The following is a 17,134-nucleotide window of genomic DNA, read 5'->3' as shown; positions in this document are numbered from 1 at the left end:
ACCAAACTGGAATATATATATATATCAGTAAATATTGCCCTTTTACATCCTTTCCCATCAACTGCAGGTCACCCCGAAAACAAGAAGGCATTACCTACCAGGACAAAAGTATCTACAAGTAACATAGCCGTAACGAATGTGTAGCTTGGGGTTCCAAATGCATCAATAATACACTACAAACTGAAGAGTCATTTTTTGTTTTGTTTTTTATTGTTGTTACCAAAGACTGCTGTATACCTCCGTCTCAAAACTGGGTACAAACTTTTAACTTCAAACATTGAAAAGGATGAATCTAAATACAAGGTAGAGGTTGCTGAAGGGCAAATTTCCACTGGAAAAAAATGGCTCTTGCTGGAAAAAATGGAAGCGTCACAGGAAAGGCCAATGGGAAATACAATAGCAGGCCGAGGTAGGCAAGAGGCAATACTGGGAGTTGCTTGATACAATAAGGAGAAAATTTGGTAAAATAAAGCCTTTTGACCGAAAAAAACAATAGATAAAGTCAACAAAAAAAGTAGAGAAAAAGCTGGAAAGCCAACAATAACAGATTGGCTGGGGGTATGCAAAGAACCTCTAGATACCCGCATGTTGCAGATCAATCTTCCATTGAGATCTTGTTGAGTGGCACCTGAGGATGACGGGTATCGTAGTTTGGCGCTCCCGAAACCGTTTTTCTAAAACTGAACTACAACTCCCATCAGCGCCCTGACCTCTACTTGCACCGATCACTCACTGGCTTTGCAGAGAGGGTGTAGTAGTGAGGAACAGTCTAGTTACACGAGGAGGCACATTTTTTTCATTAAGGTGTGGAAAAAAAACCCATATACAGATCCAAATCTACCAGATTTAGCAGCTCAGCTTGACTTTTGGGTGCCAGTAAATTCCAGGCTTTAGGAGGAGAGGCCGTCGGCTCCGGGTAATAGTTGCTTTGGATGCAGAATACTCATATGTTCCGGGGTTGTGGGTCTGTGGATCCTTAGTATCGGTAGTGATCGGGTTTGAAAGGCCCTTCTTTCTCCAACCCAAGATACTTGGCTTGTTTGTCTGTCAGCTTGGTGAGCTTGACTCCCAGTTTGTCGAGGTGGGCAGCTGCTACGGCCTCATCCAACTGCACAGATACAAGGGAGAAGGTTTAGAGAGATCTCAACTATGTAGGATCTATGGTGACTGTAAATTCTATGAGCTGTGGCAGGTGAGAGCTTATCAACTTTCAAGCAAATTGACAATATACATTAAAAATATGCAGCCTTTTCATGATGTTTAATGTAATATGGTTGGGAACAGTTCCCTAAGCCCCACCCCCTGTTCCCCTGCTGATCTGGCTGACTATTTTTGAGAAATAAAATATAACAGTAGTCGATTGTCCTCAGCCTGCCTCCTCCCAATCCCACAATCCCCTGCACACATGTCAGTGAGGAAAGAAACACCACAGTGCAATGCATTGTGGGTTATGTAGTTTCTGCATGCTGTCTGTAAGCTGTGGAAAAAGTGTTACAATTTGTAACATGAATGTTTTAGTCCCTCCTCCCCTGCCAGGATTTCAAATGATGCAGAAAGAGAACAGTTTTGCAGCTGGATTTCAGCATATAAAAATGGTATTTATTCCTACTTTTTGAAGGAACAGATTACAGTGATAGGTATAGTAGGGGTTTCTATGTTTAGCAAATTTGGGTTCAGAAGCCAGAGTTTCCCTTTAAGATGGTTAAACAATATATTAGTCCTGCCCCACTCTAACACAACATGGCTGAAACAAAGTACAAGCTGGAAAGCTTGCCAAGAACACGTCAGATTTCCCCTTTGCATGAGGTTAGTCTCTCTAGTAACCAATCAGTCAACGGTCGATCACCCTTACAGTCTCATTCTCCGACGCAGGGGTTTCTTTTTAAAGCACAAACCATTAACACAGCCTCCTAATAAATCAGATCATATAGGAACCCGCACACCTGAGCATATGGGGGGGGGGCCCCGTCGGCTTCAAAGAGAAAACTACACAAATACATCTTTAGCCCGCGCCGGGGACGTGCAGGCGATTCATGATCAAAAGAGGCAACACAATAGCGCTAGAAAATCCCGTTTCCTTAAGGAGGACTGATGTGTAATGGTTTGGAGAAGGATTTAAGGCATTGGGTTTAGTGGCCGTTCTTTCTCTAGAATTATCTGCCATTATCTGTGCAAGTCACTGAAGGGGTTAAAATTAACCTTTAGTATGACATAGACGTTGATATTCTGAGAATCTGGAAGAGGCAACATTTTGCTTTTTGTTTAGCAGTTTGCCCTTTTGAAATTTAAGCAGCTATCTGGTTGCTAGGGTCTTGTTACCTTAGCAACCAAGCAGACATTTGAAGGAGAGACTGAAATATGAATAGGAAAGAGACTAAATAGAAAGATAAGGATTGAAAAGTAACAATAACAATACAATTGTAAGCTCACAGATCAATAGATTTCAGTCTGCTGGGGTCGGTGACCCCCATTGGAAACTTAGAAAATGCAGAAAAGGGAAGGCAATTAAAAAAAAAACACAAACTATAAGATACATAATGAAGACCAAATGCAAAGTTGCAATCAGTGGTTCATTCTATAACACTATAAAGTTAACACAAAGGGACCCACCCCTTTAAAGCCATGCAGAAGAAATAAATACAGGTTTTTGTGATCAGCCACCTTTAAACCTAAGGCATATTTGTATGGCGCCTCGAAAATCATGTTATATTAGATGCATGCAGAAAGCCCCCCAAACTAATAAGACACAGAGAATAACTATTCTGCCAGGACAAAAACATAAAAAATAATAAATGAATAGACCCGCTAAATAGGCCCGGACTACAGCTGGCGAGACTATCCCTTTATTGTTTTCATAATCCCATTTCTTTAAGCTTTCTCCTTCCCCTTTAAAGTTTTCTGATTAATGACTGGAGCTTTTCCTACACAAGATCCAGATGCTGGCCTATTCGTTACCCTCCTTAGCGGCGTATCAAAGTCATTCCCGGCAGAGGTAGGGGGCCCCCCAATTAAGCAGCTACCTGTTATGAACCCTGACTTTCACCTGCTCTTTGTAATGAATTCTGGGAGAAATACACAGCGCAAAAGGGCCAATAAAATGATGGAAATCACTTCTCCCCATTAATCGCAGCTCCGCAGGCTGGCATCCCATTAAATCCCTTTCGCTTATGAGACACCTCCCGTTCTTCACTGGATGCCTCTAACAACAAAGGAAGCAAAATAGCCCCCACAGAGCCATATAATCCCCCCTCTCACCTTCTTTGGCAGGAAATATACGCCGACAGGATACTTGTCGTTATTGGTCCACAGCTCAATCTGAGCCATCACCTGATTTGTAAATGAATTGCTCATGACAAAGCTGGGGTGCCCCATGGCGCACCCCAAATTCACCAGGCGGCCCTCAGCGAGCAGAATGATGTGGCGGCCATTCTTCAGCAGATAGCGATCCACCTGTAAGGAAATTAGATATAAACATTAACCCTATACTTCAGATCTGTAACATATATATGGGGGTTAGTAATAAAAGGCACTAGGCCAGGGGCAGTAACCCATAGCAACCAATAAGGTGTTTGCTTTTTAAGAGGTGAGCAGTAAATGCTGCTTGAAGGGGAATTGCCCCTTAGACGACAGAACATACAAGGTATATATGCCAACAGAATGGGCTTATCCTTGGGGAGGATACGGATATCCCAATACTGTTCATGGAAGGATTAGAGGAGGATTCTGGGAGTTTGCTTTTGTACAAACCAATTGCTACCTGGGGTTTGATATTGACTTTCTTCACAGCGTTGTCGTTCAGCCACTTCACGTCCAGTTCACAATCAAAATGGCCAATGTTGCAGACGATGGAATCATCTTTCATGTTTTCAAAATGGCTGGAAGGATTTAGAGATAAATTCAGATTAGCACACGTGCCACTAACAGGCTGAATGCAAGTACAGTTTCCCCATTACCCTGAGCCAAGTCTTCTCCTCTTGCTCTGCTCAGATCTTGTGCCATGTTATCTGACAGGGAAGTGTGGCACACAGAGGAAAATAACATTATTACACGTATAGATACAGTATAAACAGTATTTACCTGCCCTCTACGATATCTGTACATCCAGTAGTGGTCACAAAGATATTTCCTTCTTTGCTGGCTTCTTCCATTGTAGTCACTTCATATCCTGGGGGCAAAAAGATCAGAAGAGAGAGTTTGGCAAACACTAAGAATTACAATATCTAGCAGCACCCCAATCCCGTAGAGCAGAAAAGCCAACGCTTGGCTGAAAGTGTATGCTGATCTTATAATACAGAATGGCTGCCATAAAGCAAGGCAGGACTGCTATATTTACCAGAGTAACGGGTCATGCCTCTGGTGTCAAGGGTAGTAAATATCAACAGGCCTTAAGGTTAAGTTAACCTTTAGTATATTATAGAATATTCTATTCCTGGCAACTTTGCAACTGGTCTTATTTAATTAATAGTTTATAATTAATGATTTGCCTCTCTCTTCTACATCTTTCCAGCTTTCAAATAGGGTGGGTCACTAAGGTAAACAAGACCCTAGCAACCAGCTGCTGAAATGCCAAACTGGAGTGCTAGAAAAATAACAATATATAAATGAAAAAAAAAAATGGCCCTCATTGCCTTTTGTAGGAGGAGGTGGAAATAAACCACAGTAAGATGGAGGGGGGGGCAAGCAGATGCATTAGGGGTTTAAACTTCAGTTATAACACTTGGTCTGAAACAGATACAGTATGTCTGCACGCTTGGTCAAACAGTGAGCTAAAACGGGTTATCCATTAACGTCTGGCTGAGGCTACCGGTCATTTACTTTGACACCAAGTTACAGAGTACAAACAGTCACGGGTATGTGTGCAACTACGGAGCAATGCAGGAACACATGCTAAACTCTTCAGCCAATATTACAAGGCACAGTTTATCTTGCGCTCCAGTACAGCACCATCATACTGAAGCCTGAAATGCTGCTCTTTAGCACCACCTAGTGCCCACAATATGACATTCATGTCAAAGATGGGGGAAGATATATTTTGTTCAAGGTTTTTCATACTTATTGTATAAAAGTAGAGCTGAGGAGTCGCAAGCAATTTTGGGAAGCTGAAATTGGCAAAACTCAGACACATAATAAATTTTAAATTGTGATAAAAAAAAAGGTACAGGTTAGGTAGCAGATGTAGAATACAATGGGAATCTATGCAACTGTATCTGCTATGTAACCTAGGCCTTTTCTCCCCCGCCCCCCCAATTTGAAAAGCTACCTCCATGGCTACACAGCAGCTTTGTTTATATAAACTATAGTACAGTATGGGTTTGAAACAAACACAACTTTTACCATTACAGGGCAACAGAACATAATACATAAATTACTTTTATACTCATTTTTTGGTGCTTCTGTTCCTTTAAAAAGAGGAGTCAGAGGTACCATACATCTTCCTACTCCTCCCTTTATGTACCAACTCCACAGCCCTGTATAAAAGTATCCAGTAAAAGCCAGAGATCTAAGGAAAGCTTTCCTATTATCTACCCCCTTGTCTTTTGGAATGGACTTTGGCCCCATAGTAAGCTAATCAATAGTGCTTTATCTATTTCAACAGGACACACGATAATCAGATGGTAGGAAGTTATTGATTTTTCGGTCCTATTGATATGTGTAAGTATACCACTGTATTTATGGCATACAATGCAAATAGGCCCACTCTCCCGCTGCCATATAGCTAATGATTATCCTAACCTTCCATTCCATGACTTCTGATTTTGTATTGGTGTTTGGCAAAACCTGGTTCTGACTTTTACTAACCTTCTATTTAAGAGAAGGGGGTGGTAGCAGGGTTTATGCTAGTAAACAGATCACTGGTTGGTGTGGGTTATTGGTCTAAAGGCAAACTGAGCAAAACAAATAGGGTAAATTATAGGGAGATCACAAAGTATATATTATGTGCTGTAAATTACCAACATTATATATACCTACATTTCAGTAGCACTAGCTCACCTTCCATAGCAGCCTGAAGTGCATTGATTGGATCAATTTCAGTGATGATGACACGGGCTCCGAAGGCTCTCAGTGCTTGTGCGCATCCCTTACCGACATCACCATATCCGGCTACAACGGCTACCTTGCCAGCGATCATAACGTCAGTGGCCCGCTTAATGCCATCAATTAGCGACTCTCTGCATCCGTACAGGTTATCAAACTTACTCTGGTTGAGAGAGAGGAGTCTCAGGTTGGGAAAATGGCCTTTACTAATGCATAGTGAACACTTACATTCAGCCTATTTTGCTCCGGGGAATTACCTTGGTAACAGAGTCGTTCACATTAATGGCTGGAACCTGCAGCGTCCCGCTAGCCTTCATTTTGTAGAGGTTGTGCACGCCAGTGGTGGTCTCTTCAGAGATTCCTTTAATGCCTGTATGGGAGACAATGATAACAGCCATTAGATATTGTACATCAGTTGTTCCACTGCTGCTCCCTAGTGGAAGGTTTTTAAAATTCAAGGGCAAATTACACTTCCTTCACCAGGAAATTGCCACTGATATAGGCTTTTAGAGCATCTGTAGAAACAGCCTGGATTCTGGGTGCTGACCTTTCAGTAGCTGGGGATACTTGGTGTGAACCAGATTGGTCAGGTCTCCACCATCATCCAGGATCATGTTGAGGGGTTTGCCATCTTTGAAGTACAGGGTCTGATCGATGCACCAAATGTACTCCTCGTCCGTCTCACCCTTCCAGGCGTATACTGTGGGAGCAAACATGGAGTCTTAAATACATATACATATAAATCTTCTGGAACAAGCATCATCTTAAACCGAACTTACAAAAACACAGAATGGTTCATCTTTCTACTCAAAGCTACATCCCCCTTATACTCATCAAACCTGACAATTCAGCACACTGGTTACCTGACTCCTGCCAAGACCCATCCCTTTCTCTCAACTAAATACTTATTCATGCCCTTATCCTATCCCACCTAGACTACTGCAACCTACTACAACACAACTGCACTCTGGGACTTGTCAACCCTTGACATCACTGCACCTCTTCACTTCTGTCTTCATTTATTACTGGTCACCTCACTTGTATGAGAGCCACTGTCTTTCCATACCATTCACACCCAATATACAGACACACACAAACATACTACTCCTACTATCCAGGTCTGGACTGGGATTCAAAATAGACCCTGGCATTTCAAGTACACAGAGGCCCAAACAGCCCCCCAGCCCAATAAATAGTGACTGTTTATGGCATCTTACAGCAGCCCCTCTGGCATTTGCCTGAACCCACAGATTGCCAGTCTGGGCCTGGGTCCTGGCATTCCAAGTACCCAGAGGCCCAAACAGCCCCCCCAGCCCAATAAATAGTGACTGTCTATGGCATCTTACAGCAGCCCCTCTGGCATTTGCCTGAACCCACAGATTGCCAGTCTGGGCCTGGAGCCCCCACTCTTCCTACCTACAACTGCAGTATATTACCAGCAGTATAGAACACTATACACAATTACAATTCTACGTCCCGGTTCAGCACAATTTTCAGTCTAAGCTGAGTCACAGAGAGGCAAGAAGATTAGTACAAGGGGCAACATTATCCCAATAAAACATAGAAGTTCTGCTCCCCTTGCTCTACTGAGTTGACATGGCAGGTAACAGAAATACCCTATGGGGTACACTCACCGGGGACTCCAGTCTTGGCAATGGCTGCAGCAGCATGATCCTGTGTAGAGAAGATGTTGCAGCTGGACCATTGGACCTAGAAATGATGAAAAGGGTTACAGATATGGTTTCTCCCTAGCCAGTTTTTTAAGCCACTTTCTAGTTCGGAGCTTCAGCAGTTATCTGGTTGCAAGGGTCTTATTTAACCTAGCAACCAGGCAGTGGTTTGAAAGAGAGGGTGGAATAGGGAAGATGAATAGGACAGGGCCTACATTGAAAGAGAAGTAACAAAAAGTTAACAAAAGCAATACAATTGTAGCTTTACAGAGCAACAATTTTTGGCTGCTGGGGTCAGTGACCCCCATTTAAAAGCTGGAGAGAGAAGATGAAGGCAAATATTTCAAAAGCTATAAAAATCTAATGAAAACCAATTGCAAAGTTGCTAGGAATAGGAAATTCTATAACATACTATGAAGGGGAATCACCAGTTAAAGTGATCACTGGAACAGATGGGCAGCCATTGGCCGCTAGAAGGTCACTATAGACGGACACGGAGACAGTACCTCAGCTCCTAGTGCAGTCAGGGTCTCGATAAGGACAGCAGTCTGGAGGGTCATATGCAGGCACCCCGCAATCCTGGCTCCTTTCAAGGGCTTGGATTCCGAGTACATCTCCCTCATCTTCATCAGTCCGGGCATTTCATTCTCAGCAATTTCGATGGCCTTTCTGCCCCATTCGGCCAGGCTGATGTCAGCTGATGGGAGACACAATACACTGTTAAAGGTCCACATGTCATCCAACAAATTTTGCAATTATACTATACTAAAGGTGCCCATACATGGGGGATTTCAGCTGCCAATATTGGCCCTTTAGACAACAACTTACTGCAGTGTATGGGCACCATTGACGAGTCTCTTCGACTGACTTGTGGACTGAAATTGGGCAGGTTTGATTTTTCCATTGGACCAGGGACCGCATCAACAAGCCAATGCGGTCCCTGATCCAATGGAAAAATCAAACCTGCCCAATCGATATCTGTCCAGAACCGACAGCGCCTTTGCCTGCGGTTTTAATCCGATTCATTGGCTCTGGGACCAAACAATCAAATTAACCAGATATCGGCCACACGTAGGTGGGCATATCAGGAGAAGATTCGCTTGCTTGGTGACCTCGCCTTAAGAGTTTGTGGGAAACAATATGGCAGCAGGTATAACTTCTAAAGGGTAAGAACCCACTGAGCGGTTCAGTCACCCGTGATAGATCTCTGCTAATCGAAGGCGACTAACTGCTACGAAATGGCTTTCCATCGGGCAACAACAGGAGTCACCATTGGGAAGCCCTTTGCAGCTGGGTTATCTCTTGCAAACTGTGGTGCCCCCAGGAATACTATCTTGCACAAAAAGAGCAGCCCTTTTGAGAGCAATATGCCTGATGAACTGAGCTCACTGAGCTCCCCAAACATGGCCGCCGGCTCGCTGTGCCAGGTCAGTTTCCATCAGTCCGCAGTTGACATAACGTAAGTAGACAGCACAAAGACTCCTCCAAGCAGCAAGATTGTAACCAGCAATGTCCAAAAGGCTGGACCGAACAATATATTATATATTACTCACAGACATACATTAAAACGTTTAAAACAAGTCATTACAAAAGGGGCCAATATATAAAATACACTTGGCAGTACGGTGAAGCAGCCAAGTCCAAAGCATGTGTTCATTTTAAAAGGAGTCAGTAAAGGGAACCTGAGCTGTGCTATCTTTTGCTTCTAGTGAATAAATCAGGAGCTTGTAAAGCAGCCAGACATATGCGTTACTTTTGGGAATTAGTGAAAAGCCATGCTTGGCTGTATAAATACTATGTTGGATTAAAAGGGAGACTCACAAAAAAAGGAATTTTATTGCCTCTTAAATTACCATGGCAGCAGCCATATTAAGGAGCCTGTGGGCTGGGCTACAGCTTGACTCCTCCTCCCTTGGGTTGCACTTTCTCTGGCAAAAGCTCAGGCACCCTGGATTTACCCTTACCATTTGACTGCTACAAGAGGTTAAATGCAGCTACCCAAATGCGTATTGGGGTGGCTTTTAAACTGATCAAAACTAAAACAGGGGCAATACAAAGCTGTGTTATTTATATAGGGCAGAGGTCCCCAACCTTTTATACAAGTGAGCCACATGGAAAGAGTTGAGGAGAAACACAAGCATGAAAAAGGTTCCTGGGGTGCCAAATAAGAGCTGTGATTGGCTATTTGGTAGCCCCTATGAGGCCTGGCAGCCTATATAAGGCTCTGTTTGGCATTATACAACTAAAACTTGCCCCAAGCAGAGATTCAAAAATGAGCACCTACTTTGAGGCCCCTGGGAGCAACATGTTCCTACCGAGCCACTGGTTGGGGATCACTGATATGGGGCGTAATGCTTCCCCTATTGTACGATTAGGATACAAAGTTCCATGTCCATAGTTTTATACACATAATGGAGCTCCGAATAGAATTATATCCTCATATTTTAAAGAAGGGGGTACTTTTTCCAGGTCAGGGCATTTTAATTACACAGAAGCCCAAACACCATCCCCCCCCCCCCAGCCCAATAAATAGTGACTGTCTATGGCATCTTACAGCAGCCCCTCTGGCATTTGCCTGAACCCACAGATTGCCAGTCTGGGCCTGGGTCCTGGCATTCCAAGTACCCAGAGGCCCAAACAGCCCCCCCAGCCCAATAAATAGTGACTGTCTATGGCATCTTACAGCAGCCCCTCTGGCATTTGCCTGAACCCACAGATTGCCAGTCTGGGCCCTGATTTGTTCCTACTGCAGGCATCCCAACGATGCTGTGTGTCAGAAGTGCACTGCAAATTGCCGACTCATGCTGAAATCAGCCAATTAGAGTACGGAAAGTCTGCCAGTGACTCAGCATATTTGCTGCAACCGAAAAAAAAAAAAAAATAGGCCACAAATTAATCCAAAAATATCTAAACTTGTTGCTATTTCTTTTCAGTTTCACAGTTCCCCTTTCAAACAAACTACAGACATGGGATCCAATATCCATAAACCTGTTATCCAGAAAGCTCTGATTTACAGGAAGGCCATCTCCAATAGACTTCATTTTAATGAATTAATTCCCTTTTCTCTGTAATAATAAAACAGTACCTGTACTTGATCCCAACTAAGATATAATTACCCCTTATTGGGGGCAGAACAGTCCTATTGGGTTTATTTAATGGTTAAATGATTCCCTTTTCTCTGTAATAATAAAACAGTACCTGTACTTGATCCCAACTAAGATATAATTACCCCTTATTGGGGGCAGAACAGCCCTATTGGGTTTATTTAATGGTTAAATGATTCCCTTTTCTCTGTAATAATAAAACAGTACCTGTACTTGATCCCAACTAAGATATAATTACCCCTTATTGGGGGCAGAACAGCCCTATTGGGTTTATTTAATGGTTAAATGATTCCCTTTTCTCTGTAATAATAAAACAGTACCTGTACTTGATCCCAACTAAGATATAATTACCCCTTACTGGGGGCAGAACAGCCCTATTGGGTTTATTTAATGGTTAAATGATTCCCTTTTCTCTGTAATAATAAAACAGTACCTGTACTTGATCCCAACTAAGATATAATTACCCCTTATTGGGGGCAGAACAGCCCTATTGGGTTTATTTCATGTTTTCATTAATTTTTAGTAAACTTAAAAGGTATGGATATCCAAATTAGACAGATCCCTTATCCGGAAAACCCCAGGTCCTGAGCATTCTGGATATCAGGCCCCATACCTGTACATTTACTTTTAATTAATGGTTGCTTTTCCTACCTGTTCAAAACGGTCATCGAACCCTCTTTATAGAGCACAAGCTAAAGGGTAAGTTCACCTTTTTAATATGTTATAGTTGGCTAAGCAGCATTTCAGGAGGTCTTCATAATTTGTTCTGTTGATTTCTTATCCTTATTCTGCCTTATCCAAGCCTGCAGTCAGGGTCACAGACTTAGACTAGCCCTTACCTACTTTGATTTTAAATAATTTTCTGGTTTCTAGGGGAATTTATCCCCAGAAACTAGTTTACAGGTTCATTTCCAAAACTAAGCGCTGCAGAACAAACATATAAAGAACTCCAAAATCAACAAAACTTTAAAATGAAGACTTCCAAACTGTCTTAGAATTCTGCTATCTACAGCATAATAAAAAGCCAAAATATACTGCGGCCCCTTAACAAAGTGCAAGAAGAGTCACTAGGGCTTATTTATCAACAGTGGGCAAATTTGCCTATGGGCAGTAACCCATAGCAACCAGTGATTGGCTTATTTTTTTAAGCTAGCAGCACGTAAAACAATGAATGCAACAACTTGATTGGTTGCCATGGGTTACTGCCCATGGGCTAATGTGCCCAGTGTTAATAAATGACCCTCACTGCGTACGTGCTTATACAGAAGCATTGCTTGTGGTGCTACTTATGGGTCACAGTCTAAAGACAAGGTGCACACTGTGTGCTGATAAGAATAACTAACGGTAGATATTGTCAAGAAGGGGTTAGATGTCTTTTTGCAAGCAAAATGCAAAGGTTACTGATATAACTACTCAGGACTCCAAAGAGATAAAGGTTGAACTTTATGATTATGTGCCTTTTCCGACCTCAGCTACTATGTAGGCAGAACTCACTGCCAAAGTTAATTTTCCATGGCCTAAAATGAAGCCAAACATCCCGGCCTTTTGTTGTTTATCTGCGCGATACCTAACTCAAACACCTGTATACCAGGACCTGGAATAGAAGAACCCACTACAGCCCTAACCCGCCCCATGAATAAACAGCCAGGGCACAAAATGCACACGTGCACAGGTGGGAGATACCATACCGCTTTGCTAAGCAGAAACCCTCTCAATAAAGAAGAAATAACTTATGAAGATTACAAATGAAATCCTTGGATTGTACAGGTATGGGATCCATTATCCGAAAACTCGTTATCCAAAAAGTTACAAATTATGGCCATCTCCCATAGACTCCATTATAAGAAAATAATTATTATTTTTAAAAATGATTCCCTTTTCTCTGTAATAATAAAACAGTACATGTACTTGATCCCAACTAAGATATAATTACCCCTTATTGGGGGCAGAACAGCCCTATTGGGTTTATTTAATGGTTAAATGATTCCCTTTTCTCTGTAATAATAAAACAGTACCTGTACTTGATCCCAACTAAGATATAATTACCCCTTATTGGGGGCAGAACAGCCCTATTGGGTTTATTTAATGGTTAAATGATTCCCTTTTCTCTGTAATAATAAAACAGTACCTGTACTTGATCCCAACTAAGATATAATTACCCCTTATTGGGGGCAGAACAGCCCTATTGGGTTTATTTAATGGTTAAATGATTCCCTTTTCTCTGTAATAATAAAACAGTATCTGTACTTGATCCCAACTAAGATATAATTACCCCTTATTGGGGGCAGAACAGTCCTATTGGGGTTATTTAATGGTTAAATGATTCCCTTTTCTCTGTAATAATAAAACAGTACCTGTACTTGATCCCAACTAAGATATAATTATCCCTTATTGGGGGCAGAACAGCCCTATTGGGTTTATTTCATGGTTAAATTATTTTTAACAAACTTAAGTTATGGAGAACCAAATTACGGAAAAATCCCTTATCCGGAAAACCCCAGGTCCCGAGCATTCTGGATAACAGATCCCATACCTGTACTATCTAGTCTCTAAGTTGGTAAAGTAGACATGTCAAAAACCAAAACCATTGTGATCAACTCCCAGTTCAATGGGTGGCAGATTGTTAACATGTCTGTGTAGGGCTTATGTCAGGGAGGGAGGGAGGGAGGTAGGTTTGTGGCTGATTTAATAGGAAGAGGGGGGACAATATACTACCCGCATCATAGGAAACAATGGAACCCCTTTCTGGCCAGTTACAAGTAGCAGCATCAGCATTAAAGCCATAACCATGGGTCCCCAGATGTTGCAGAACTACTTGCATGACTGTACTGTACAATGTAAAAAAGTAAACATAGGGATACCTTGACCCTGAATGCTATGCTTATGGATTATGGGAGTTGTAGTTATGCTTTTGTTGTCCTTATCACTATCGCCTTGAACAGTTATGCTAAAATACATGTGATATGCAAGAGCAGCTTGTAGAATTCCCATGTCTCTATCAGGATTTCCCAGCCCTGACTTAACATCAGGTAAAAACTGCTGGAGGGCAGCCATTTTTCTTTTTAGCTCCTCCTTCCATCAGAATACAGATCCTATTTAAGGAGAACTTACGCAATACAATTTGAAGATTTCTAGTGCATGATGGGGGGGGGGGTCTGTAAGTTTGGGGGTGATGGCCCCAAAGCTTTCATCAGAAAACAGACTTCTAATCCTTCATTAAAGTGTATTAGAGATTTCATTCTAACTCAGCACTTCCAAATAAGTGTATAAGAGTGTTTATTATAGAAGCAGCATTACGTACACACCACAAATGTACATTCACAGATTTTATATCAATTAAGGTTTATGCTGCACCTCCAAAACCTGACCAACAGTCACTGCCCCCCTATACAGAAGAGATGTTACATGCTGCAATATCTTCCGCCTGCTCTATGGAACTCTGCAAATCTCCTGTTACAACATGTGGCAGCTTACGGAAGCAGCCATGGAGCACTGACAGCTGGAATTTGTAGTTCCGCCAACCGCTCCACAGCAGCACGGCACTCCCCTCCCTGAACTACAACTCCCAGCAGCCTGGAGTTTGCTGATTTGGGCAAAAGAACTGCCTGCAATTAGAATGAGGCTGAGCAAAGCCATGCTGAGATTATGAGATCCGTGGCCCCGGGGCACTCGCAGTGCTGCAGATCGACACATGTACAGGGGACAGTTATATAAAGCAATTAGTGTGTGTGCAGGAACATTAGGATTTACTGGGTATAAATGACATTTATTAAGGTTTTACTGTCATTAGAACACACAGTGAAGAAGCAATGCCATTTCTAATTTAATGAGCAAAAGCTGCCAAAATACACAGATGATAGATGCAGTACACATGTATTATAACACAATTACAAATGCCCCCCATAGTTGTCAGCTATATAGGAGGGTTGAATGGCATGAAATAATATTACCTATGTACTAACAATTAGCACCACAGTGCCAGCTATTTACACACCTTTTGGCCCAGGGTTATTAATAATAATAATAATAATAATAATAATAATAATAATAGGGTTAAACCAAGGCAACTGATCTGCCCTCTCTGTGCACCAATCAGACCCTGTGCCAGGCATAATGACATAACACCTACCCCCAATCATCACAGCTAGGGGCAACATCTGACAGCTGCCCCATTAACACCAACTAAGCTGTGTATGGCCAATAAATACCCCCTTTTATACCCCTCAGATATAGAAAATTATTATTATTATGGCTAGGCAAGATATAATGCCTCCCCCCCCCCCCATTGGTCCATGCTTTGGCCATGCAGGGGCAATTACAGCCAGGCTGGGCACTGATTCATCTAAAAACAACCCAGCAGCACCCAGCCCCCCTACATCAAGTTGCAGCAAGACGCCCCCCGCGAAGATTTTCCCTCCTTACCGACTTTGTAGGACAGTTTGTCAGACATGGTGAAGAGGAGGGAGATCTCACGGTAAGAGCCAGGAGAAGAAGAGTGGGCGGGCTGCTGCGTCCCCTTTAAGAATAACCCGCTCTGCACCTTATAGGGCAGTAAAGAGGCGGGGCGCAGTGCGCCTGACTCGTATCAGCGGCTTCCCCGCCGCTTGACAGCTAAGCAGAGTAGCCAATCACAAACAAAGGGGGCGTGTTTAGCGAATGAATGGCGTCTCTTTCCTTCATCATGCAATTGGCCTCAGTAAAGTGAACTTTGGCAGCGGATGACGCAATGTAGCGTGTGGGCAAAGGTGCCCGGAGATCTGCTGCTCTGCTGATAATTAATCATTATTAACGGAGCGTTATACCGAGCTGAGGGCATTCTGGGTACAGAGCGTTCAGGGATAAATGCAGTTCCAACTTTATGGCTTGTTAGTGGTGTTATCCTTAGTTATATAACCAGGGGGCGCCATTAATAAACTTGGTTTAGTCTGAAGCCTTACACTATGGGTGAAGACACATGGAGCTACTAGTAGCAGCTACTTGTCGTGGCTACTAAAATAGACAATGCTGATCATTTACTGAAAATGGTCTCTGTGTGTTTTAGCAGAGGTAATTCTCAGTATTGTCTATGGCAGGGGATTTTCTGGAGTTTAGTAGCCCTGAAAAAGTAGCTGCTGCTAGTATCTCTGTGTGTCTTCCCCCTAATGGGACAGGTGGTGTTTTGTCACCTGCTGACACCCCGGAATCTATCACTACTTGTAATGTGATTTAATGGAACTTTCCCTGGTTGATTCATATGCAGGGTCGGACTGGGCCGCGGGGAAAAATCCCGGTGGCCCAGTCCGACCCTTTCCGGCGCTCCCCCTGCCCAATTGTTCCTCCCTGACATGTTAATTTTATACGCGCTTGGGGAGGGCGTCTGGTAGGGGCCCTGCGGGGGGAGTTAGGGGACACGGCCGGCAGGGGCACCTGCAGGGCCCCTGGGGCGGGAGCCCCGGTTGGCCTTGCACCCCCTAGTCCGACCCTGTTCATATGGTACAGATGGACCTCCAAATTTGTCTGTCAGGATGTTACCCATTTAATAATGTGAATGGCACCGCCCCACCCCTAACATCAGCATTCCCTACTGGCTGGGATGTCTCAGAAAAGATGGCAACCCTAGCTCCAAGAGTGCTCCCCAGCCTCCTGTCTTTAAATGAGACAGAGGGTGATTTCACAGTCTCACCTAAGACCGAGAGATCTGTGTCAGGCCAACAGTAGAACAAGAACCTGGGACAATGGGCTGGGTGGCAAAAGTTAGGATTGTCCTGCAGAAAGCGGTCAGTTAGGAAGTATGATACACTAGGGGGCACATTCATTAAACTACGACAGGTCCGAATACAAAAAATTCGTATTTTTTCTAAAGTTTACAACTTTTGCTCTTTTACAACTTTTTCTTACTTTGCGACAATTTGTGCGACAAAATCGTATTTGTCGCAATGAGAATGAAAGTTTCAGATTCATTCAAGCTTTGGTATCGTGACTTTCCTTGGGCCAGGTTGGAGCTGCAGAGTGCCATTGAGCCCTATGGGAGACTTTCCTTGGGCCAGGTTGGAGCTGCAGAGTGCCATTGAGCCCTATGGGAGACTTGCCTTGGGCCGGGTTGGAGCTGCAGAGTGCCATTGAGCCCTATGGGAGACTTTCCTTGGGCCGGGTTGGAGCTGCAGAGTGCCATTGAGCCCTATGGGAGACTTTCCTTGGGCCGGGTTGGAGCTGCAGAGTGCCATTGAGCCCTATGGGAGGCTTTCCTTGGGCCGGGTTGGAGCTGCAGAGTGCCATTGAGCCCTATGGGAGACTTTCCTTGGGCCGGGTTGGAGCTGCAGAGTGCCATTGAGTCCTATGGGAGGC

General features: G+C 43.3%; 1 protein-coding gene across 1 annotated transcript; it reads right to left on the bottom strand.

Annotated features, from left to right (window-relative positions):
- Positions 1-203: 203 nt before the first annotated feature.
- Positions 204-15,282, bottom strand: ahcy (adenosylhomocysteinase). The gene is given in 10 exon segments (NM_001044429.1): positions 204-1,108; positions 3,256-3,450; positions 3,758-3,875; positions 4,078-4,165; positions 5,992-6,199; positions 6,294-6,406; positions 6,584-6,736; positions 7,671-7,746; positions 8,213-8,403; positions 15,233-15,282. Coding segments are annotated over 10 exon segments (1,302 nt in total). The 5' UTR covers positions 15,261-15,282; the 3' UTR covers positions 204-976.
- Between the last annotated feature and the right edge of the window lie 1,852 nt (positions 15,283-17,134).

The sequence above is a fragment of the Xenopus tropicalis genome, chromosome 10, assembly GCF_000004195.4.
Source record: "Xenopus tropicalis strain Nigerian chromosome 10, UCB_Xtro_10.0, whole genome shotgun sequence".
Taxonomy (NCBI): Eukaryota; Metazoa; Chordata; class Amphibia; order Anura; family Pipidae; genus Xenopus; species Xenopus tropicalis.
This window is presented reverse-complemented; position numbering and strand designations above follow the sequence as displayed.